The sequence below is a fragment of the Dromiciops gliroides genome, chromosome 3 (genome assembly GCF_019393635.1).
Source record: "Dromiciops gliroides isolate mDroGli1 chromosome 3, mDroGli1.pri, whole genome shotgun sequence".
NCBI lineage: Eukaryota > Metazoa > Chordata > Mammalia > Microbiotheria > Microbiotheriidae > Dromiciops > Dromiciops gliroides.
The window spans coordinates 630,234,519-630,260,107 of NC_057863.1; the positions used below are offsets into that span (position 1 = coordinate 630,234,519).

General features: G+C 47.3%; 1 protein-coding gene across 13 annotated transcripts in view; it reads left to right on the forward strand.

The window, feature by feature from the left end:
• CHD5 (chromodomain helicase DNA binding protein 5) overlaps positions 1-25,589 on the forward strand; it is a 154,810-nt gene that overhangs the window by 122,273 nt on the left and 6,948 nt on the right. For 9 of the 13 annotated variants that reach the window (XM_043992493.1, XM_043992494.1, XM_043992495.1 and 6 more), the window contains 12 exons: positions 62-195; positions 1,045-1,189; positions 2,045-2,195; positions 5,780-5,874; positions 6,849-6,981; positions 7,511-7,600; positions 10,209-10,346; positions 11,698-11,806; positions 12,572-12,704; positions 15,318-15,513; positions 22,240-22,403; positions 22,647-22,761. In XM_043992493.1, coding sequence (XP_043848428.1) covers positions 62-195; positions 1,045-1,189; positions 2,045-2,195; positions 5,780-5,874; positions 6,849-6,981; positions 7,511-7,600; positions 10,209-10,346; positions 11,698-11,806; positions 12,572-12,704; positions 15,318-15,513; positions 22,240-22,403; positions 22,647-22,761 — 1,603 coding nt within the window. Of the gene's footprint in view, positions 1-61; positions 196-1,044; positions 1,190-2,044; positions 2,196-5,779; positions 5,875-6,848; positions 6,982-7,510; positions 7,601-10,208; positions 10,347-11,697; positions 11,807-12,571; positions 12,705-15,317; positions 15,514-22,239; positions 22,404-22,646; positions 22,762-22,877; positions 22,932-25,589 lie in introns of all 13 variants that reach the window. The other 4 variants (XM_043992496.1, XM_043992499.1, XM_043992504.1 and 1 more) reach the window with 2 other exon arrangements.

Here is a 25,589-nt window from a genome sequence, read left to right on the forward strand (position 1 = left end):
CCTGCCCCCCCCCTTTTCTCGTCTGGCCCCTTCCTTTGGTCACCTGTCCCTCCCTACCCAGGTCCTAGGGTTCAATGCCCGGCAGCGGAAAGCCTTCTTGAACGCCATCATGCGCTGGGGCATGCCCCCCCAGGACGCCTTCAACTCTCACTGGCTAGTCCGGGACCTCCGAGGGAAAAGCGAGAAGGAGTTTAGGTAAAAGGATCCTTAGCACATCTGCTGTGGATGGTGCCATCTTGGTGGTCCAGGGACTACCTGCCCTTGGGGGTATCCTGGCCAGGTGAGCCAGGGTCTACGGACCTGGACGGGACGGCATCACAAGATGGAAAGAATGCCAGACCTGGGGTCAGAGAGGCTGGCTTCAAAGCCCACCGCCACTCCTTACATCACTTTCCCAATATGGACCTCAGTTTCCTCCTGTACAAAAATAAGGGGGTTGGACCACATGATGTCAAAGGCCCCTTTCCAGCCTTAAATGTTATAAGCTCCTCTAGGAAATGTGTCGAGATCTTGTCTCTGTAATGACATGGTCTCCGTCTTTCTCCTTCCCTGATGGACTGTAAGCTCATGGAGGGGAGGCACTGCTTCAGTTTTGTTTTTTTATCTCTAACACTTGCCTGGCATAAGGAGCCCCTTAATTCATGCTTGTTGGTTGCAGTATACAAAGGAATGGTACCCTGAAGACCAAGTCTTCCCCCATGTTTGCCAAAAGTAACTGACTTTGAAGACAGTGAGAATACTAGAAGCCAGACAGGTGGTTGGTTCCTAGCCTTGGATCTGTCTCCCTAAGGCAGGGCATTTTCTTTCCTGAGCTGATGGCTCAAGGTAGAGTGGGTTAAGTCACAGTATTTTCCTGATCAGGTGGCTAGATTAGATTTTTTTTAATGTCCTGTGATTCTCCCCGATAAAAATTCACCCCCGGGGAAACCCCTGCCCATCTCTACCACCTGTGGCACATCCCAGATGGGGTAGCATCAGAGGTGAAAGGGGTCTGCCCTCCCTTGGCTGACTCTTCAGTTGCTATGGGCTCCCTGTTGTCCCCAGGGCCTACGTGTCCCTCTTCATGAGACACTTGTGTGAGCCAGGGGCCGATGGGGCAGAGACCTTTGCGGATGGTGTCCCTCGGGAAGGGCTCTCTCGACAGCATGTGCTCACCCGGATTGGAGTCATGTCACTAGTTAGGAAGAAGGTGGGTGAGTAGACTTTTACACGGGGCCCTTCAGGGACGTCTGTCCTGGTTCCTGACTCTGCTGAGGAAAGGGCATGGGCTTGGGGGGTGGGAGACCCAGCTCCTTAGTGGTGGTGGGCAGGAGAGAGAAGATGATCAAGATGAATCTAAAATGAAGGATGGGATGCTGGAAATTCAGAGGAGACAATCACCCCTGTGCCCTAAAGTGCTATAGAAATGTGAGTTTTCATTAATAATAACAATAATAATTATTAGAGCATTATGTTAATATTTATATAGTGCTTCAAGGTTTGCAAAGCACTTGATGCAAATGTGATCTCATTTTATCCTCACCACAACCCTGGGAGGGAGGCGCTATTATTATCATTCCCATTTTTACATATGAGGAAACTGAGGCAGACAGAAGTGAAGTGACTCGACACAGCTGGCTGATGTCAAATTTGAACTCAGGTCTCGGCCCTGTTGCCACTGGGCCACCTAGGTGTTGTTATTGTGAAGGTTGAATCTTGCCCCAACTCTCTGGATTCCAGAAACCCCATGGGTGTCATTGTGGGCTAGACAAAGGGAAACAGGAACTCCTTCTGTCCCATCCCTCTGATTCCCCACAAAGATCTGTCCCCACTGATTCTGGTGATTTCTATTCCTGTCTGGACCTGGGAGACCCAGAATCAGAAGGAAGAAGCTTGTCTAAGCTTGGCCCCCGGTTGTCAGGGCCTGGACCTGCTCTTTGGGAGGGGGGAAGAAAACACAGGACCCCCTGATCCTCTGTTACCTGTGTTTGGATGTCCTGTCCTGACCTGTCCTGTCTCAGAGGGGCTTTGGAAACCGGTTGTGAATTGACCTCCTTGGCCTCAGGTCCAGGAGTTTGAACACGTCAACGGGAAGTACAGCACACCTGACCTGATTCCCGAGAGCAAGAAATCCAGTGAGATTGGCTCCTCCGACCCCAACACCCCAGTCCCAGCCAGCCCGGCCCATATTCCTCCCGGCCCTTTGGGATTACCAGGTATGTTAAACCTTGAAGTGGCCAGTTAGGGGGCCCGGAGGGGAAGGGGGATGTCATCAGTTCTTGTCTAGAAAGAACAATGAGAGCGTTTTGACAATGAGATTGTCCTTGAACCTGTACTGTATATTCCAAGGACAACAGAGGAGTAATATCCGAGATGAGGGAGGCAGCTTCAACACGACTACTGCTCTGCCCAGACTACAGAGGCAGTTTGTGTTGGGGTCTGGGCACTACGGATCTGTGTCTGTGTCTGCGTCTGTGTCTACGTCTGTGTCTATGTCTATACCTTTACCTATACCTATTCCTATACCTGTTTCTATACCTAGGTCTATTTTTTTTTTTTGTGGGGCAATGGGGGTTAAGTGACTTGCCCAGGGTCACACAGCCAGTAAGTGTCAAGTGTCTGAGGCCGGATTTGAACTCAGGAACTCCTGAATCCAGGGCTGGTACTTTATCCACTGCGCCACCTAGCCGCCCCCGACCTAGGTCTATTTTTAAATCTATATCAACACCTATGTCTGTGTCTCTGTCTATATTTATGTCTATATATCTCTCTATGTCTATGTCTATCTGTACCTATATTTACCTATGGGGTGGAAGGAGAGGGAAAAGGAGGAGAGGGGGAGAGTGAGGATGGGAGAGAGGAAAAAGGAGGGGAGAGAAAAGAGAGGAAGGGAAGGGGGGAGAGAGAGAGAGAGAGAGAGAGAGAGAGAGAGAGAGAGAGAGAGAGAGAGAGAGAGAGAGAGAGAGAGAGGAAAGAGAAAGGAAAGAGAGCAAGAGGTGAGAGGATGGGAGGGAGAGAGAGAGAAAGGGGGAGGGAGAGAGGGGAGGAAATACAGAGGAGTTATTCTCTTTGTTCATCCTGTCTCTCTGTATAAAGTCCTCTGCCAATTCCCTGTCTCTCTCTAGTCCACTCTCTGAACAAAGGACTCTAATAGGCTTTCAGTTCCCTTGCATGGGGCTGCAGGGCATACATTTACATATGCAAAGACTTTCTGACAAGTTGGAGAATTTTTGAATGGCGTGGGGCTTCGCGCACAGCTGGTGGTTTTGCAGAATGGCCTCCGGTGTTGGCTCGGCAAGGCCTGCTCCATCCTAGCAGGGTCCTTGTGTTGAGTGGGATAATCTGGTGAGAGGGAAAGAAATGGGGAGGGTTTCCCCCCACCCTCTCCCCTTCAAGTACAGCAGGCTCCACCTCTGTTCAGCTCCAGTCCAACTGGGGTTTCTGAGAGCAGAACCGAGCCCAGACAGGAAAGAACTGCCTAGCGGCCAGTGCACTTGCTCCTAGCGGGAAGCTGCAGAGCCCCTCACTTCCCTCCCAGCTGTCATCTTTCCTGCTGAGCTAGGAATGCCAGATAACCACCCCTGTTTGCCACCCACCGTAGCCACTATTTCCACCGGGTTGTTATTGTTATTTTATTATGCTTTAGAAAGTTCACCTTGACAGCTGAATGGGGGATGGAGCAGAGTGGTGAGAGATTGAGGCAGGACGACCCAGCAGCAATTATTGAAATAGTCCAGTTGTGAGGTGGGGAGGGTCTGCACCAGGGAGGCAGGATGACAAGAGGAAGGGTGCTGCAAAGGTGAATCAGCAGTTCCTGGCAACCCATTGGATATGGTGGCATGGGAGAGGGTTGTGAGCCTGGGTAACTGGTGGGACCCTTGATGGTATTAGGGAAGTTTGTTAGAGGGGAAGGTTTTTGGGGAAAGATAATGATTTCTGTTTGGGAACTCGTTGAATTGGGAGGCGATGGTGGTCTTGGCTTTGGCTCATGTAACAAGAATCAGAAGAGTTCATGCTGGCCACCTGGGGATGGGAAATGTCTCTACTCACACTAGCCCTAAATGGCTGGTGGATTCTTTTTATAGCAAATTTATAGGGAGCCTCCTCTTCTTTTACCCTTCTTTTTACTCCAAACAATAGCAGGCTTGGGGATGCATGTGCACGTGCATATGTATATATGCACACATATGCATGTGCACATAGGCACACAGTTGCATGCATGCATGCTTACACACATGCATAAAAAACACCAATGCACATTATATGCATACACCTGTAGAAATACGTACACATATTCACATAAACACAACACACATATACATACGCAAGGCAGATTTTGTGTTTGTGTGTGTATATATACATGTATATCCTTAAACTGCTTGTAAACTTTTGCTTTGAATCTCCCACCCTAGTAGTCTAGTGTCCTCTTCACAGTATAAGCAAAATGTTTTTTGAAGAAATGAATGAATAAATGATTAGGGAAGATGAAATGTGTACATGGCAAGACAAGTTAAGTAGAAGGAAGCGGGGATATTTAGCCTGTAGAAGAAACGACTTGAGGGACAAGATAACAGCTTTTCACGTATGTGAAGGGACCGAATGTGATGGAGAGGAGGGATGAGATTTATCTGAAGTGGCATCAGCAGGCCCGGCCCAGAGCAGTATTTGGGAGCTGCAAAGAGGTCAGTTTAGGTTGGAAAACAAGGACGACTTCTTGGCAATCCCAGCTGTCCCACAGTGGAATGGATTGCTTCAGGAGGTCTAGTGGCTTCTGCCTCAAGGGAGGGCCCCAGGTAAGGCGCAGGTCAAGCATTCTCTGGTAGGTTATAATGGGGATTCCTTTCCTTACCTGCTCTGGGCTAGATCTCTTCTGAAGTTGCTTCCAGCTCTCAAAGTCCGTGGTCCATTAAAATCTAGTGATTAGTAGGGGTTATTTTCTTCTTTGTGTGACTATCTCCAGTGGCTGGCACATAGTAGGTGCTTTATACTACTCAATCGATTCTGTGATTCATGTAAATTTTTAAAGAGTTTAATTGATTACCTTTTGGGTTTTTTGGTTACAGTCATTAGGACTCCCCATTAGTAAAGGAGAAATAGTGAAGCAAACTGGATTAGGTTTGACAGCACATATACACCATTCTATCACTGTAGTCCCCCACATCTTGACCAGGACGAGTGGGGTGTGTTTCATCATTTGCCCTTTGGGAATGATCAGGCACTCAGCAAGCATTTAATAAGTGCCTCCTCTGTACCAGGGATTGTGCTGAGTGCTGGGCATACAAACCCGGAAAAGGAAACAATCTTAGATTCCAACTCGGGAACAAGAAGCACATTTCTAAGTACATGCTGGTCACACTGCATTTACCCTGAGTTCAGCTGCCTTTTTTTTTTTTGCGGGCCAATGATGGTTAAGTGACTTGCCCAGGGCCACACAGCTAGCAAGTGTCAAGTGTCTGAGGCTGGATTTGAACTCAGGTCCTCTTGAATCCAGGGCCAGTGCTCTATCCACTGTGCCACCTAGCTGCCCCCCATTCAGCTGCTTTTTAAGAAGGATCTTTTAAAATTTATATTACTGTGGTTATTGTGTAAACTGTTCTCCTGGGTCCTGCTTTCTTCCTTCTGTCTCTGTCCTTTGGAGTCATCCCAAGGTCTCGTGGGATTGTCCTAACATGGGCCCTATCGCTGTCTGTCAGGCAGGGGGTGAGGTTGGGGAGGCCTAGAAGACAGATGGGACTGGGACCAGGTTGTTGGGGGTGTGGAGTCCGGGAATAGGGCCCACTGCTCTGGTGTCACTTTTCAGGTATTCTTGTTTCAGACAAAATGGAAGCCCACCTGGGCTTCCTGGATGAAAAAGAGCAAATGGAGCAGAAACTCCCCAAACCTCTTGAACTCCAGGTAGGAGAGGGGGCTTCTGAGTCCTGGTCCCTAGGATACTAGGGTGGGGTGGTGGTGGAGGCAGGCCTAAGTCTAGAGTGATGAGAAATGGCCTTCTGGGAAATGAATCCAACTGGCCTCCCAGTAGGAAAAATGGCTGTTTTCACACATTATTGAAACTCGAAGGGGTCTCTTGGGAAGGAAGGATTCTGGCCAACCTTGTTTCCCCTTGTCCTCCTTTTCTACATCTCTCCATGTCCTCCTATGATTTAGGGTTACTCATTTATCCTCTCTTCACCTGTATATGGAAGGCTTTGGACTAGTTGCCTTCAGGCAGGGACCTGGGGAGAGTCATAGATCACTCCAGGGCAGGAATCTTGCATCTTCCTCCTGGCCTGGAGGAAGTAGATTGGTCATGGGTGATGTGGCATTTAAATGATTCCACAGCTTATCTTCTCTCTGCACTGCAAGGATACCTAGGAAGAGACAGCCTGGTACTCTGGATAGAGTGTCAGGAAGACCCAGGTTCAAATCTTGCCTTAGATGCTTACAGGTTGTGTGACCTTAGTTAAGTCATTTCACTTTGCCTCAATTTCCTCCTCTGGAAAAGGAGAGGGTTGAACCTGATGGCTTCTAAGGTCACTTCCAGCTTTAAATCTTTGATACTATAATAAGAGTGGGGTAGGTACGGTGTGTATTGTTTTCATCTCCACTTTACAAATGGGGAAACTGAGATTCAGAGATTTTTTTTTAAGCGACTTGTTCACGATCACACAGCTAAGAAGTTTCAGAGGCAAGATTTGAACCTGCATCTTCCTTATGCCAAACCCAGTGCCCTATCGACTATAACACGCTGCTTCCATGTCAGTCTGAGATCCTAGCAGACACCTGGTGCTGATGATGCCCAGAGGACAGGGGAGGGTGGGAGCTATGTCTGACTCCCCACTGTGACCTCTGGATCGGCTGACCTGAACGAAGTCTTTCCCAACGTCCAGGTTCCAGGGATGCCCTCTGAAAAAGGGGAGGGCGAGGAGAAGCAGGAGAACGTGGACAGCAAAGAGAGAGCCCGAGAGGAGAGGAGGGAAGAGAATGAAAAGACCGATCCCTCCCCAGATCAGCTGCTCAAAGGTGCCTGTCTACCTGGGACCCCGGGGCCTTGTCCACCCCGCCCCCCACCCCCCTCCGTGGGCTGGCATCTAGCCTCAGGCTCTATTTTTAAAATTGTTATTTAATTATTTTTTATTTTATTTTTTTAGTGAGGCAGTTGGGGTTAAGTGACTTGCCCAGGGTCACACAGCTAGTAAGTGTTAAGTGTCTGAGGCCGGATTTGAACTCAGGTACTCCTGACTTCAGAGCCGGTGCTCTATCCACTGCACCACCTAGCTGCCCCATAGCCTCAGGCTCTAAAGGCACGTCCAAGGCCATCCAGTCCTCTCCTCTGCCCAGTGCAGACGTGTCCACACCTCTTCTGCTCTTGGCCCCTCCTTGGGGTAAGGGAGGGCTGCTTCTCCAGTCTTCCAAGTGGGCCTGTGCAGCCAGGTTTGGACCTCTAGGCTTCTTCTCCCAGCACCCCTTCAGGGTCAGCTCTGCTGCCCAGGACAGACCAGCCCTTCTGGGACTTTTGTTACTCCCCATTTCCCTCTCTTGTGCCTTCCAGAGGACGCTCTCCCTGAAAAAGACAAACCCCTGGAGAAGGTGGAGCTCAATCTGAACCACGGCAGAGGGGATGACAAAGATTTCCGGCCAGGTATGGCCCGGGATGGGGAGAGGGGAGGAGGCAGAATTCATGTAGACTCAGTCACTCTAATGTGTGGTTTTTCTCAGTTCCCTAAGGGTGTCCAAGCGGGCTCTGGGCAGGAACAACTACAGGTTGGGGAGAACCATGTATCTTAGGAAGAGCAATAATGGGGTGCCAAGGGCATCCTGAAGTTCCGTCCCTGTCCTCTTCTTTCCCCTTGGGCTGATGGGGTGTACCTCATTCTGATCTTAGGGGACAAGGAACATTTGCAAATAAAATTAAAGCAATAGCTAACATTTCTATGGTATCTACAAAACATATCAACACAAATCATCTCATATGATGCTCAAAATAACCCCGTGAGGTAGATGTTATAATGACTCCCATTTTACAGATGAAGAAACTGAGGCAAGTTCAGTGATTTGCCCAGGGTCACCCAGCTAATACATGGCTGAGGTAGGATTTGAACTTGTCTTCCTGATTCTAAATCCTGTGGTCTATCTACTTGCAAGTAAGATTCAGGACACTTCTCTGCCCTTAAACGTTCTGGGATTTCCTTTTGCATCTGAAATAAGTTTAAACTCTTTTACTTACTTGGCAATCAAGGCCATCTGAATCCATTACCAACCCATCTTTCCAGCCTTCTCTTCTATTCCTGCCTTTCATGCACTGGACTACGGTCCAGCCAAACTGGTCTATTATACCCCTCTAGATGTGTTTTCTCACCTCCATGCTTTTGCTTGTACCATTTCCATATCTGTTGACTTTCTACTCCTTTAAAGCCTAAGTCAAATGCTTCTTCTCCCAATTTCCCCCCAGACAGTAACAACCTCCCCTCCTTGACCCCACCTCCCAGATCTCATCCATCACACCACACCTCTCTAATGCACTTATCATACAGTGTTGTCTTTTATAGTTTACATGTGTATTGTGTGAAAGGCAGTGTGGTCCAATGAATAGAGAGCAGCTTTGGCGCCAGGGAGACCTGGAGAGAAGGTGTTGACCTGGGAGTTTCCTCTATCAGTGAGATCACAGATGCAGCTTCTTATCTCCATCCCTTTTGAGCAGGGACTGAGTCTTATCTGAGATTGGCCTATATCTCCCAACACTAAGCACAGTGTTCTGTCCATAGTGGGCTCTTAATACATGTTGTTTTTTTAAAATGTGATTTTTTGGGGGGCGGGGCAATGAAGTTTGAGTGACTTGCCTAGGGTCATACAGCTAGTAAGTGTCAAGTGTCTGAGACTGGATTTTGAACTGAGGGACTACTGAATTCAGGGCCAGTGTTTTATCCACTGAGCCGCCTAGCTGCCCCTTATGTGATTTTTGGGACTTCAAACTCCAGGCCTGGGCTGAGGTCAGGGCAACCTGGCTGAGAGCTTTGTGAAGCCCTAAATCCAATTTTGTTTTCGGGTCAATGAGGGTTAAGTGACTTGCCCAGGGTAACACAGCCAAAGTCCATTTTTAGCTGGCTGAACGGGTCACGCTTCCCAAAGAGCTTTTGTATCTGTTACCTCATTTGGTCTGGTAGTTGGTCTTCACAGATTCCTCAGATCCTGGGTACTGCCAGCTCGTGTCCTGGCTTCCTTGACCCATCCCTCTGCTTTCTTTTTTCTTTCTTTTCTTTTGTGTGTGTGAGGCAATTGGGGTTAAGTGACTTGCTCAGGGTCACACAGCTAGTAAGTGTTAAGTGTCTGAGTCCAGATTTGAACTCAGGTCCTCCTGACTCCAGGGCCGGTGCTCTATCCACTTCACCACCTAGCTGCCCCTGCCATCCCTCTGCTTTCAATTCAACATGCATTTATTAAGTGCCTCTTGTGTGTCAGGCTTTGCGCTAAGGGATTGAGATACAAAGAAAGACAACAAAATTCCTCTACTGGAGGAGAACATGTGCCAACAATTATGTACAAACAAGCTATAGACAGGATAAATTGGAGATAATCAATAGATAATCAATAGGGAGGAACTAGAATTAATTGGGATGGGGAAAGGCTTTCCTGTAGAAGGTGGGATTTTAGCTAGTTTTTGAGGGAGACCAAGGAAGCCAGTTGTATGTTGGTAAGTGTTTAATAACCAGAGAAAAATGTATCCATGATACATTTTGAAGATTTTTTTTTTTTGGTGAGGCAATTGGGGTTAAGTGACTTGCCCAGGGTCACACAGCTAGTAAGTGTTAAGTGTCTGAGGTCGGATTTGAACTCAGGTCCTCCTGACTCCAAGGCCAGTGCTCTATCCACTGTGCCACCTAGCTGCCCCCTCCCATGATACATTCTGAAGTTTAATTCCATATCATTAACATTTTCTTTATCACTTTCTAAGTCCAGGAAATCAACAAAACAAGAAATCAAGTTCTTTGTAGCCGGCATTTGCCAATTAGCTCTGGAGGAGCTTGAAGTTGAAGGGCTGGGGTAGACAAAGAGATTTAACACATTAAGAATATTTGGGGAGTAATTGGGAGCAGGGGGACCAAATGGGAGGCATCGTCTAGGTGACAGGAGATAAGGTGTCCTTGACACGGCCCGTTGTTAACCTTTTCTACCCCGGCCAGAGATGGAAATGAAGGGGTCAGTCAGTTTTTTCAGATTCTTATTTGCAATATGGTTTTCCACTCTGTCAGAGGACTCCAAGGTAGAGGAGAAGGAGACACCGGAAACCCAGCAAAATGGTGAAAAAGAGGAAGATGAGGAGGGGAAGAAGGATGACAAGAATGGGAAATTTAAATTCATGTTTAACATTGCCGATGGGGGTTTCACAGGTAACACAGTGGGGGCTGTGTGGACAGAGGGACGGTGGGGGCAGAGGGCTGGAGTAGGGGGGGCATTTATCCCTGTCCTTAAGGGGAACGGGCTCCCTGTTAGGGCAGAGTAGAGGGGCCCCAGGTCCTTAGCACAGGCTTGGGATGCAGAGCCCTATTCCAGGAATGACCTATCTCCTCTGAGCACAGAAAGTAGGATGTTTTAGGGAGAAAAAAAAATCATAGAAACTAGGGCTGTAATTTAATTCCTTTTCCTGGCCTGGTGCTGTGCCTCACTCCCAACTCGTAGGCTCCAGATCTCCACTCGGGCTGATAGATGAACAAAAAATGAGCAAACATTTTTAAAGTGCCTACTATGCGTAGAGCACTGTGCTAGCTGCTGAGTAATCATCATAAGAATTCATTTCCACATTGAGTCCCCCTCACAGTAGGTTTTCTAGTCGTAGTACAAGCATTTTAGAATGAGTAGGGCAGCTAGCTAGGTGGTGCAGGAGATAGGGCACTGGACCTGAAGTCAGGAAGACCTGAGTTCAAATCCTGCCTCTGAGTCTTACTAGCTGGGTGACCCTGGGCAAGTCACTTAACCTCTGTTTGCCTCAGTCTTCCTCACCTGTAAAGTGCACATAATAACAGCATGTATCTCACAGTGCTGTTGTGAGGGTCAGACGATGCTTTGTAAAGCATTTTGCAATTACTGGCTACTCTTATTATTATTTTTCTCCTTGTTTAGGGAACTACCAGTGTGGAGTTTCCATCCACTAAAGAATATTGGCAACTCTTTTGTAACTCCTAGTCTTAGAGAGCTGCCTTGGGGACACTGAGAGGTTGAGTGACTTGTTCAGGACACACAGCCAGTATGTGTCAGGGGCAGGACTTTTGAACCCTGTGTTCTCCTGACTTCAAGACCAGCCCTCTATCCACTACACCACACTGCAAGTATTATTGTCCCCATTTTACAGATGAGGAAACTGAGGCACAGAGCGGTCAAGTGACTAACCCATGGCGAGGTATTAATGGCTAATAATGGCTAAGTGTGCTACCCCACCCCATCCCCATCCCTTCAGGTAGCCCATGGACATTGTCACAGGGGGCTCCTAGATACAATGCTTTAACCCCTCAGCAATAACTTTGATGGTGGGACTATCAGGCATGGTGACAGGTTATCCCAAGGGCAAATGCTTTGGGGTGAGGTGGGCAGGGCAGTCCCCATGTCCTTCAGATCACACGCTAGAGGCAGCGACCTCCTCTGTCTCCGTTTCAGGCGGCCCTTATGTGCTTCCCCCTCACCATGGCCATCTCACTTCTCCCCCTCCTCTCTCCTCCTTTTCTCTCCTGTGTCTTGGTCCTTCAGAGTTGCACACACTGTGGCAGAATGAGGAACGAGCGGCCGTCTCCTCGGGGAAGATCTATGACATCTGGCATCGGCGCCATGATTATTGGCTTCTGGCGGGTATTGTGACGTATCCTTGGTGACTGGGAGGCGGGGGCTCCTGCCCATCTCGCAGGAGGCTCCCAGGGGCGATGGCCCTGGGGAGGCTGGTCATGGGGTGGGAGTGGGGGAGAAGGAAGGAGGTGCAACCTCTTAGGAACCACCTTGACAGACTGGAAGGCATTCGGAGGAGAGGGACTGGGATGGTAAAGGGACTTGAGGCCCTGTCTTAATAGAGATCAGCTGAAGGAATTAGGGGTGTTTAGCATGTGAAGACACAGGGAAGCTAAGAGCTGCCATACAGAAAAAGGATAAGCATTCCTCTGCTTGCCCTCAGATTCAGGACCAGTAGCAATAAGGGGAGGTGCAGAGACGGAGACGTTGGCTCTGTGCAAGGCCAAACTTCCTAATAATCAGAGCTGTTCAAAAGGGGATCATGGATTTATATCTAGAACAGACTTCAGAGGGCATCCAGTTCCACCCCCTCATTTTGCAGAGGAGGAAACTGAGTGTTGGAGATTTTAAGTGACTTGTCCAAGGTCATACAGGTAGTAAGGAGTGAAGGATTTGAATCCAGGCCCTCTGACTCCAAATTCAGAACTCTGTGTAACCTTGGAAGGTAATTGGCTTGATGGATGATTGGCAGGGAGGTGATAGAAAGGAGTCATCAGGGACAGGTTAGACTTGATGATCCCTGGGGACCTGCCGATCTCTCACCACGGTGCTCAGCCTCTTTCCTTTGAGGTCAGTTGCCTCGCCAGTTCAGTTTGCCCCTTAACATGTTTCCCATGCTCAGGCATGGCTACGCTCGCTGGCAGGACATCCAGAATGACCCACGCTATGTGATCCTGAATGAGCCCTTCAAATCTGAGATCCACAAGGGCAATTACCTGGAGATGAAAAACAAATTCCTGGCCCGAAGGTTCAAGGTTGGTCCCCTTGAAGGAAGGGGGTCTAGGAAGCCAGGGCCCAGAGGAGACGCTTGTTTACTCCCCAAAGATCACACAGCAAAAATATGGCAGAGTAGTAGGAGGAAGATCTAGGTGTCCTGAGTTCTAGGCCAATATTTTTGGCCCCTACCCATACTCTAAAGCAGGGGGTCTGGCAAGAAGGAGGTCAAGGAGGAAAGTGAAGAATGCTTGAGGCTGCCTGGCTATGGTGGACTATGGGAGGCACTCAGCAGTCAGGTCAGGCCCAAATAGGAGCAGGAAGGCACCATGGTGACAAGGGAGGATGGGGATCATGGGATGGATCACTCTCTCCAAATATTTGGAGGGCTAGAATGGAAGTGAGAGCTTTGGGGAGCAAAAGGTCTGCAGAGAAACCTGCTTTGGGGGTTATTTAGTCAACCCTCAGCACCCCCAACACCCCCCCATCTCCCATTACAGGCTTGTCCCTTCAGATTAGCTTTTCCCCTTGTTGCAGAGAAAGCTGAACTGGGGAGAATAGTGAAGAGATGAAGGGAAAAAGGGGAGAGTCAATCTGTAGCAATGGGAACATGAATAAATTAGGCTGCTAGAATGTAAACTTCTTGGGAGTAGGGATTATGTCACTCTTCATATTTATATCTCTGGCATTTAGCATAGGCTTTGCATATAGAAAATGCTTAATAAATTTATTTATTGAGCGCCTCTCTCTCTGCAACCACTTGGGTCCATCCCCTTCTCTCCACTCACATAGCCACCCTCAGAGTTCAGGCCATCATCCCTTCTCCCTCAGACAACTGCAGAAGCCTCCTAAGTGGTCTCCCTGCTTCCAGACTCTCCCTTCCCTAATCTATCCTCTGTATAGCTGCTAAGAAGCCCAATCTGAGCATGTCACTCCACTGCTCAAGAATTTTCAGTGGCTCTTTATTGTCTTTTTTTTGTATGTTTTTGTTTTTTGTTTGTTTGTTTGTTTGGGTTTTTTGTGGGGCAATGGGGTTTAAGTGACTTGCCCAGGGTCACACAGCTAGTAAGTGTCAAGTGTCTGAGGCTGGATTTGAACTCAGGTACTCCTGAATCCAGGGCTGGTGCTTTACACACTGCAACACCTAGCTGCCCCCGGCTCTTTATTGTCTTAATAAAATAGCCCCTTCTGCTTGCTATTTAAAGTCCTTTACAACCTGGTTCTAACTCCCCTTTCCAGATTTAGATTAACTGCCCACTTGCGCAGTCTTGCTTGCCATGTTCTGGTTTCAGTACCTTGGCCAGCGCTGTCCTCCAGGCTTAGAATTCTTCTTTGTCTCTTCAAGTATTTAACTTCTTTCAAGGCTTAGCTTAGGCACTGCATCCTACAAGAAGCCTTCCCTTATTCCCTTCCCAGAGCTTCTCCCCCTCCTCACTACTCCCTCCCTCCATCAGCAGTCTTCTCTCCCATTCGAATTTTGTATTTACTGCACGTGCGTACACACACACACACACACACACACACACACACACACACACACACACACAATTTTAAAACATCAGACTTGTGCTTTCTAGTTCAGGAAATGCCCAGTGAGAAAACTCCCTCTCCCAATATAGCTCAATACTGCTGTGCAGTCTGTAGTTTTAGACAATTGCCTGGGGGGCCTGAATGATTAGTGATTCATCCGGGATGTGTCAGAAGTGGGAATCCAAGGCTTCCTATCTTGTAGGGCAAGGACTGTCTTGTTTTTTCTTTCTTTGTATCCCCAGCATAGGAACCCATTGAATGTTTGTCTGATTGAATGATGCATAAGAGACTCTATGTCCTTAGGAACTATACGGTCTAGTTGGGGAATAGAATACACAGACACACATACACACAGGTACAGATACACACACACAGAGACACACAGGCACTCACACGCACAAATATACATAGGTCAGTCATTTTTCAGTCATTTCTTATTCTTCATGACCCCATTTGGGGTTTTAGATACTGGAGTGGTTTGCCATTTTCTTCTCCAACTCATTTTACAGATGAGGAAACTGAGGCAAACAGGGTTAAGTGACTTGTCCAGGGTCACATAGCTAGTAAGTGTCTGATGCCAGATTTGAACTCACAAAGATGAGTCTTCCTGACTCCAGGCAGAGTGCTTTATCCACTGTGCCACCTGGCTGTCCCTATACAAACGCACATGAACACATATATCCAAGACACACCCAAACACATGTAGACATGCACATGCCCCCCCGAACAGATGCCCACAGACAGAGAGTTTACTGATAGCCCCACTAGGCTGTGCCAAGTGAACCTTGAAAGGCCCAAGCAGCAGATTCCATAGGAAATCAAGGAAGGGAAAAGTCACTGTTGGCTGGAGCAATCAGGGAAGACTTCCTGGAGAAGGTGAGGATTGAGCTGAGCCTTGCAGGCTGAACGATGAGGTTGTGATGTCTTGCTTTGGGTCGGGGAGGAGAAGAGACTGGACTTAGAAGACATGTTTTTCTATTCCTTTCTCTGCTATTCCAGCTTGGTCACGTTTGCTGGGTAGATGCGGGAGGCTAGCAGGTTACTGGCGAGAAGGTGAAGGGGGAAGATCAAGAAGGGCTCTTGTGTCCATTCCCTTCCCCCATCCCCCTCCAATTCCATTGCAGCTTCTGGAGCAGGCGCTGGTGATCGAGGAGCAGCTCAGAAGGGCTGCATACCTCAACATGACCCAAGACCCCAACCATCCAGCCATGGCCTTGAATGCCCGTCTGGCAGAAGTGGAATGCCTTGCTGAGAGTCACCAGCACCTTTCCAAGGAGTCCCTGGCTGGGAACAAGCCAGCCAATGCTGTCCTCCATAAGGGTGAGTGGCCGACCCTGCTCTTTGCCTCCAGCCAGATCATCGGGTGTAGGGAGCACCTGATGAAGAAATGCCCTCTATTGACGTAGGTCAGTATCTTAGGAAATTGCCTGGAACTTGGAGAGGTTAAGTTTTGGTTTTTAACAGCTAGTTAACACTGGATAGACTGTCAGACCTGGAGTCAGAAAGAGCTGAATTCAAATCCAACCTCAGACACTTCCTAGCTAGGTGACCCCAGGCAAGTTCACCTTTGTCTGCCTCTGTTTTCTCATCTGTAAAGTGGGGATAATAATAGCACTTTCCTCCCACGGTTGTTGTGAGGATCAAATGATATAATATTTGTAAAGTGCTTTGCAAACCTTAAAGCACGCTATAATTGCTAGCAATTTTATAAATGCCAGGTGTTTTTATTGATTTCTTCTGTTTTTAAATCCACCTATATCTTCCTCATGTACCCCCTCCCCTTTACCTTCCTAGAGACTCATTCCTTTAAATAAAGAAGAAAAAGTAGTGGGGATGGGGGAGGGAGGGAAACCCAGTAATAATAATAATAATAATAATAATAATAATAATAATAATAATAATAATAATAATAATAATTAGTTAGCATTTAAATCATGCCAGGAAATATGCTAAGTGCTTTACATATATTATGTCAATTGATCTTCTCAATATCCCAGGAAGGTAGGTGCTATTATTATCCCCATTTTTACAGATGAGAAAACCTAGGAAAACTGAGGTTAAGTGACTTGACCAGGGTCACACAGCTAGTAAGTGTCTTAGGTCAGATTTGAACTCAATTCTTCCTGATTCCAGGCCCAGTGCTCTATCTACTGTGTCACAGTGGCTGTCCCAGAAAGGCAAGGCTTCTAGCCATAAGGAGATGATGACAGCCCGACTGTCTTGACTTCTGTTCTGCTCAGGTCATTCATGAGCCAGCAAGTATGCTGAGGAAGGTAGCCAGAATGGGGAAGAAACAGAGACATCCTGTATGAATAGGGTGGGGAATTAGGAAAGTTCTGTCCAGGGAGGGGTTCTTAAAATGTGGTCTAGGGACCCCTCAGGGTCCCTGGGGTCCTTTCTGTGGGATCTGAAAGGTCAAAACTATCTTCATCATAAACTAAGAAGTTTTAATTTCAAATACACTAAATATCGATAGATCTAATCCACATAAACAAAAGTTCTTTGGGCGCTTCAATAATTTTTACAATTGTAAAGGGGATGAAAAGAATTGTTGGCCTAGAGATGTCTTGGAGGGGACGTGGTGTCTGTGTTCAAGCATCCGAAGGGTTCTTGTGCGGAAGAGAGTTTACCTTTGCTTTGCTCTAGAACCGGAAGGGACCTTAGAGGCCTCATTTTACAGATGAGGAAACTGAGGCCCAGAACATTGAAGTAATTTACCGAGAGTCATGCAGCTAGCAAGTGTCAGAAATAGGATTTGAACCCAGGGTTTCCTGAATATACTATATGCTGCCTCTTGGGTAGAATCAAAAGCATGACTTACAAGGAGGTAAATTTAGGGTTGATGTCAAGCAGTCTTGCTGACAGTGAGAGTTGTCTTGGGTGGGTGGGGGGGTTATACCTTGAGAAGTGGTGGGCTGTCCATCACTTAATGTCTTCCAGCAGAGCCTGGATATAAAAGGAGGGAGCTGGATTAGCTGGCTTCTGAGGTCCCTAGTAGCATCTGTAGATGCTTTGAATCCTAACTATGACCCTATGATACCTGCTCTGATACAGAAACAAGATGACTTAAGTGCTGAGTAGGGAATGCTAGTTTGGGTGTGGGTTGGACTAGAGAAGGGGTTTCCTAACCTGGGCTCCTGGAATTTGGATTTTTTTTTTGGTGAGGTAATTGGGGTCAAGTGACTTGTCCAGGGTCATACAGCTATAAGTGTTAAGTGTCTGAGTTCGGATTTGAACTCAGGTCCTCCTAACTCCAGGGCCAGTGCTCTAATCACTTCACCGCCTAGCTGCCTCCCTGGAATTTGTTTTTTGAAAAAATTGGATGACTGTATTTCATTATGATTGGTTTCCTTTGTGATCCGATATATTATATTTTATGCATTTTATAAAGAGCACTCCTCTGAGGGAGGGGACCCTAGACTTCACCAGATTGCCTAAGGGTGTCCATGACCCCACAAAATTTAAGGAATCTGGGTTAAGTGGTCACTGAGTTCTTTCCAATTATGGGCTATGATGAGCCCTAGTCCTAGTTGAGTTGGAGGGTGGGTTGGTTGGGATTTCGTGGGAGAGGGAGAAGGGTGAGTGACTGGCCTGGGCTTTGGGGGGGGGCCTGACTTTTGGGTGTGAACCATCTCCCACCCCAATTCAAAAGAAAATAGTGGCCTTTTCTTTCCTTACCCTGGTGTAGGAGGGATGATTGAGTAAAAGTTCTCTATACTCCATCCAGTCTGGAAGCATTTATCAAGTACCCCCTCTCTGCCAGGCCATGTTCTAAATGTTGGGTGCTCAATGCTATTTTATTACCTACCAACTGTGGGACCTTGAGCTTCAATTCCATCTTCTGCAAAATATGATGGTCAGATTAGCTGGTTACTATGGTCCTTTTGTAGCTCTAAATCTAAGAGCCTATAATTACTCTATAATTTGACAGTGCTCAGGAAGATCCAGATTCAAATCTGGCCTTGGGCACTTACTAGCTGTGTGACCTTGGTCCAGTCATTTTCCTCAACTGTAAAATGGGGACAATTACAGCACCTACCTCGAAGGGTTGTTGTAAGGCTCAGATGACATGACAATTGTAAAGCACTTAGCATGGTCCCTGGCACATAGTAGGTGCTGCATTAATGCTCATTCCATCATCTCCCCCCTTCTTTGAAAAATCCTCTCCATAGATGCCAAGCAACCTGATATATAATTTTTATTTTTGAGACCCAACCTTTGATTTCATTGCTAGAGGGAGTTCCCATTGCAAGAGGAAATTCCCTCCACCAATGCAGGCCATACATAGAACCATTAATTTAGAGCTGCAAAGGATCTTAGAGTCCATGGAGTCTGTCCCCCTGATTGGAAAGTTGAGAATATTGAGCCCCAGAGAAGTTAAAATGACTTGCCCAAAGTCACACAGATGGCAAATGTCAGGGGCAGAATTTGAATCCATTTCTCCCAGGCTGCCAAGTGCCATTCTTTACCTCAGTGCTTAGTACAGGGGCTGGCACATAGTAGACACTTAATAAATGTTTGTTGACTGACTGACTCTATCCATTGTACCACCTAGAAAGTCACCCAAGTTATAAAGGAACAGAACCTTGAAAATAAGTTTGACTGGCCTAGGATCATTATGCTAGCCCACCCTTCTCCCCAGAGTGCCAGATCTGATAGGATAGGTGGGCTGTCAGTCAGTAAGCATTTATTAAGTGTCTACTGTGTGCCAGGCACTATGTTAAACACTGGGGATACAAAAAGGGGCAAAAGCCAGTCCCTGCCTTCAAGGAGCTCACAATCTAATGGGGGAGATAACATGTAAACAAATATGTATAGACAAGCTCTATACAGGATAAATAGGAAATAAATAAGAGAGGGTTTGGGAAACTAGAATTAAGAGGGATTGGGAAAAGACTCCCAAAGAAGATGGGATTATAGTTGAGAGTTGAAGGAAGACAGGAGGTGGAGATGAGAAGGGAGAGAGTCCTTGGCATGGGAGACAGCCAGAGAAAATGCCCTCAGTACACGATTACAGTCTTTTTGTGGCTTAGTCAGGAGTATATATTGGGAAGTAAGAGGTAAGAAGACTGGAAAGGTAGGAGGAGGCCAGACTATGAAGATGTCAAATGGAGCATTTTGCATTTGCTCCTGGAGGCAATAGGGAGTTATTGGAGATTCTTGAGTTGGGGGGAGAGGTAACATGTCTGGAACTTTGCTTTAGGAAAATCACTTTGGTGACTGAATAGAGGATGGACTGGAGTGGGAGAGACTTGAGGCAGGCAGACCCATGAGCAGCTATTGTAATAGTGTAGGTGTGAGGTGATGAGGGTCTGCACCAGAGTGATGGCAGTGTCAGGAGAGAAGAGGACATATTACAGCCAAGGTGAAACTGACAAGAGATATTGATGAAGTGAAATTGACAGACCTTGGAAACAGTTTGGATGTGGGGGTGAGAGATAGTGAGAAATCTAGGGTGACTCCTAGTTTGGAAGCCTGGGGGACTGGGAGGATGGTATTGTCCTTGACAATAAGAGGGAAGTTTGGAGGTGGGGAGGGTTTAGGGGAAAGATAATGAATTCAATTTTGGACATGTTGAGTTTAAGATATCTACTGGACACTCAGTTCAGGATGTCAGAAAGGCATTTGGAGATGTGAGACTGGAAATCAGCAGAGAAGTGAGGGCAGGATAGTTAAATTTGAGGATTATCAGCGTAGAGATGGTAATTAAATCCATGGGAGCTGATGAGTTCACCAAATGAAAGTGGGATAGAGGGAAAAGAAAAGTGGGCAGAGGACAGAACCCTGAGGGACAACTACAGTTAGAGAGCACCACCTGGATGAGGATCCAACAGAGGAGACTGAGAAGCATCGGTCTGATAGGCAGGAGGAGAACCAGGAGAGAGGGGGTGTCCCGAAAACCTAGAGAGAAGAGAGTTTCAAGGAGAAGAAGGTGATCAACAGTGTCAAAGGCTGCAGAGAGTTCAAGAAGAATGAGGATTGAGAAAAGGTCATTGGATTTGGCAACTCAGAGATCATTGATAACTCTGGAGAGAGCACTTTCCATGGAATGAGATCGGAAGCCTGATTCTAAGGGGTTCAGAAGAGAATGGGAGGAGAGAAAGTGGAGGCATCTATTGTAGATGGCTTTCTCAACAGGTTTAACCACAAAGGGCAGAAGAGATATAGGATGATAGTTAGCAGGGGTGGAAGGGTCAAGTGAGGGTTTTTTTGAGAATGGGTGAGACGTGGGCATATTTATAGGCAGTAGGGAATGAACCAGTAGACAGGGAGAGATTTAAGATGAGAGAGTAGGGATGACAGAAAGGGTAGTCCATTGGAGGGAATGGGATGGAATGGAATCACTTGTGCTGGTAGAGGGGTTTGCCTTGGTAAGGAGTCTGGCCACCTCTTTGTATGATACAGGGGTGAAGGAGGTGATAGAGATAGAAGGCATCTGAGTGATGCAAGGTGAGGAAGAGGAGATAAGAGGAGACCCACAGCAAATGACCTCACTTTTTTGTGTAAAATATGAGGAAAGATTCTCAGGTGAGAGACTTAGGGGAAAGGGAGCCATAGGAGTTTTGAAGAGGGATTAAAAAGATTTGGAAGAGCCGCTATGGAGGGTGGAAATGTGAGTTGATAAGGAAGTTATAGTAGGATTGCCTGGCAGCAGTGAGGTCCCACTTGAGATTTGTAATAAATTTTGTAGTAGACCTAATCAGAATGATTGCTTGATTTTCTCCACTTTTGTTCGAGTAGCATGTATATAGTGGGGGGTGACCCAAGGCTGAGGCTTGGCAAGGTGCAACTGGTGATATAAAAGGGTTAAGGACTCAAGAGAAGAAGTCAGTGCAGAACTGAATGAGTTCACCAAGGGGTCAAGATGAGGAGAAGAGGAGAGAGTGACTAGTGCCCCGGAGATGGTGTGGGAGAGAAATGAAGGATCAAGGGTTTGGTGCAGATGAAGAGTTGGGTTTGGTAAAGGAAGATAGAGGTAAAAAGCCAATAGATTATGATAAGATAGGGGGATTTCAGAATTCTTGGAACATGGAGGTGGAACATTTGTCGGTGATGGCAAGATCAAGGGCATGATTATCTTCGGTGTAGTTGAAATGAGGTGGAGTATCTCATGAGGAACTGAATGGTTAAGATGTTTGAGGGAGAATCAGTATGTATGCTGAATTCCCTTAATATAAGGGTAGGAGCTGGGGAAGAGGGAAAAATTGTGAACCATGTGCCAAACTCATTGAGGAAGGAAGGGGAGTGATGCCAAGGTCTATAGATAACAGCTACCAGGATTTTGATTGGGTGGTAGTTATGAATTGCATGAACCCCAGAGGAGGAGAGTTTACTGAGTAGTGATGGAGGTAGGGGGAGAACCCAGAAGTGGAAATAGGAAACATTACTCACCCTCCTCAACCAGTGAACCTAGAGGAAAGAGTGAAAAATAAATACATTCAGTACCAGAAAGGGTGGCCAGGGAGGTCGTGTCATTAAAGGGGAACTAGATCTCAGTGACTGCTAAATGATGGAAGGAGTGGGAGAGGAAATGATTTAGGACAAAGGCAAGTTTATTGCCTATGAAACAGGCATTTCAGAGGGCACAGCGAAGGGCCGAGTAGGGTTTGAATGGGACCACGCAGTGGGAAAGAGATGTGAATAAAGAATTGGATGGTGAGGGTTGGGGAATAAGGTTTGCAAGATGACCTAGAGGGGATGAGAATCATTGAGGTGTGTAGGGTATGACCAGATGTGAGTATGTTGATTGAGTGGAAGGCACAACTCCTCTTCTTGGATGATGATCAGGCAGGGAATGGTGCACCACAGGATGGAAGGCTCACAGTCAGATGGGAGACCCTGTTTCACTCCTCTTCTTCCCTCCGAAGGCACAGCAGGACACAGAGGTTGAACCTACACAGCGGGAGATGGAAGTTGTGCTCCCCACGGGCTTCCCGTCCCCCTTGCCCTACAGTGTCACTTGGCCCAGGGGAGGGATTGGCACCTGTGGAGGCAGAAGGGAGGCCAGGATTGTGGTAGTGGGTTGAGGGCCCTTCTATCTTGCAGTACTGAACCAGCTGGAGGAACTTTTGAGTGACATGAAGGCTGATGTAACCCGCCTGCCCTCCATGTTGTCCCGGATCCCGCCCGTGGCTGCTCGTCTGCAGATGTCTGAGCGTAGCATCCTGAGCCGCCTGACAAACCGTGCCGGAGATCCCACCGTCCAGCAGGTCAGGCTGGCCCACCTGGGCCTGGAACCTTCCCCCAGGGCTCTGTGCCCCCAGCTCTGGCCCAGGAGTATTCTTAACAGATGCTCCATCTGGGGGACTCTGCCGGGGCCTCTCCTTTCCCTCTCTCTGGTCGTTCCCACCCCCTCCATTGTGGGGATGTGGCTGGCTAAGCTGGCTGCAGGGTGAGGTTCTGGGTGGAGAAGGGAGAGAGACAGCATTGAAACCTCAGTCCTCACCCTCCAGGGTTCTTTCGGCTCCTCCCAGATGTACAACAACAACTTTGGGCCAAACTTCCGGGCTCCTGGACCAGGCGGGATTGTCAACTACAGCCAGATGCCCCTCGGCCCCTATGTGACTGGTAGGTTGGACGTATCTGGCCCATCCTAATGGAGAATTGTTAAGCGGCAAATTTCAGGGGACCACAAATGAAACCAAAAGGACAGTAGGCAAGCCAGATGTTTTCTTTCTTAATAGATATTTAGCCGTTTTCAAGATTTTCCTCTGTTGCAGTTCTCATTTCCAACTGAGGTAAGGTGACCCTTATTTCTCTCTGCTAACCACATTCTATGCTTCCATCCTTCAGGGGTTAGGGTTTTTGAGGTCTTCCATCTCAAGGGACAGCCAGTTCTGCTCCAGGTAGAGTTCAAGAGGCAAGGAAATCTAGATTGTCTTCCATCATCATTAAGGCTGGAAGGAAACAGGGGTCATCTCATCTAACGTCCTCATTTTTTCAGATGAGGAAACTGAGTCCCAGAGAAATGATCTATGACTTGTCCAGGGTCACAGGGAGTGAATGGCAGAGCTGAGATTCAAATTCAGGTGACAGGATCTTAGATTTAGAGTTGAAAGGGACCTCAGAGGTGATCCTGTCCAATTACCTTATTTTACAGCAGAGGAAACTGAGGACTGTGGTGGTTAAGTGACTTGTCTAGAATCACAATTTGAACTAGGGTCCTCTGATCTCAAAAGCAGGACCCTTTTGATTGTCTCATACTGCTTCAATGTTCTTAAGCCTTATATCTGTTTCTGAGTTGCCCCTTCCCCCAAGTATTCCTCATCTGTATTTCACTGTGACTGCCTCCAGCCTTCCCCTCTTTCCTCAAACCCTCCTCATTACCTACTGAGTACCTCCAGTCTCTAGGTAGAGATGAAAATTTCTGAGCAGTGAAAGTCACATTCTCACCATTGCACAGGTTTGCTGAGATCTTTGTACCTCCCCTGAGAGAAGAAACCTGCCTTTCCTATAACATCTGTTATAGGAAAGATGGCAAGGCCTCCCCTAGGCCTCAGGTCTCCAAGGGGGTTCTGAGTCTCCAAGGTACTGGCTCTATCTTGAGATCCAGTTCTTGGGTGTGGAATCCTGTGGGTCTCTAAGGCCCCATGATATAGGAGTTAGCTTAGGAACCCCCTGCCCAGCCCCTTTCAGCCTGGTGAGAAGCATTTATTAAACACTTATTATGCAGTTAGAATCCTGTTCAGGCTCTACTAACTTTTTTTTTTTTTAGTGAGGCAGTTGGGGTTAAGTGACTTGCCCAGGGTCACACAGCTAGTAAGTGTTAAGTGTCTGAGGTCGGATTTGAACTCAGGGCCTCCTGAATCCAGGGCAGGTGCTCTATCCACTGCACCACCTAGCTGCCCCTCTACTAGCTTTTTTAAAAACATAAAACAATTATATTCAACTGGATAGAGATCTAGCTTTGGAGAACTTGCCCCTGGGTAGTAAATTATCTCCTCAGTGCCCTCAAGCAGTTCTCTAAAGACCATAAACTGTGGAGAAGGTGCCAGTCTGCATTAGTAGGAGGAGTTTCTTTATCTAAGAGTTCCCTATGTCAGGGACTTCACAGGTTCAGTACCTGTTCCCATTCAGCAAGCTTTTATAATACCTATATGCCCAACACACTGAGCATAGTGGCTGGCTCAGGGAAGTCACTTAAATACTGGTTGATGATCCCATTTATATAAATTCATTAGCAAGCATTAAGTACCTACTATGTGCTGGCCACTGGGCTGGGCAGACATAAATTAAAGTCTTTGCCCTCACTGGTCATCCTGACTACATATCCTTCCTTTACTCTAAAATTTATCATTCATCATTCACATCCCAAATCCCCATTTCTTCCTCTTTTACATTTCCTCATCTTGAACCTTCCCCAGATTTTTCCCCCATGCCCCTCTACTTACTTCTTGTGTAACCTTGTTCCTCTGCTGGCCTTAATCTCCTCATCTATAGAATGGACTAGCTGATGAAAACAATAACAAAAAACAGTAATAGCAGCATTGTGGCAATTTTTTTTTCTCATTTGATGCCTCCAGGGTCTCACTCAACTTTTTATCTATGAGCCTAGCGGCCTACTTTCTTTGTTTTCTGCTCTAGACGTTTATCATAGCTGTGATGATGGCTGAGGTCTTGTTTTGGCCTTAGGCCTTGCTGAACTAGGTCCTGGCCTGCTAAGATTTGAGCCAAGATGGTGCTCAGTTAGGTGGGGGTCCCTGACCTCTTGCTCTGTTCAGTTTTGCAGCCCACTGGGTGAGGGTACCTTGGAAAGTGATTCATGAGAGGGCCCCCTGGTGCTCAGCCAGGATATAGCAGGCAAGGATTACTTGAGCTCAGTGCTGGTTTGTGAGCTGGGGAACCAGATGGGCACTCAGGGTAGGCAGGACAGCAGTGCCACATGTCACAGGTTAGGAGCTGGAGGGAAAGTCGGGTCCTTCATGACACACCACGTCAAGCCCTCATCAGGTGATGTTGTGTTGAAACACATTTCTTGGGGAGCACTGAATGAAGTAGTTAAATAACCAACCAGCTGGTGGGTTTGTTTGTGACTCTGTGTGCCTGTTTCTGTCTGTCTCTGTGTTGAAATGCAACCTGTCAACAATTCATCACTGCTCGTTTAGACTCATGTTTTACCTCCATTCATCCACGTGGATGGGGGTTCTTACTGTGTGCCTTCATTTCGTCTCTGACTCCACCCAGGCCCACCATGGGAGAGTTAAATTCTATGGAGAAGGATGGATGCCTGCAGACCATGTGGGGGGTGGTGGTGGTGGGGTAGCTAGGAGCCATCCCCTAGTTTGGAGGGAGCAAAACCCACATTGACCTCTTTCCTCTCTGGGCTTCTATCATTGTCAAGTCTGGTTCTCTCCATTGGAGCATGGTATCATGGCTGGAGTCAAGACGATTGAGTT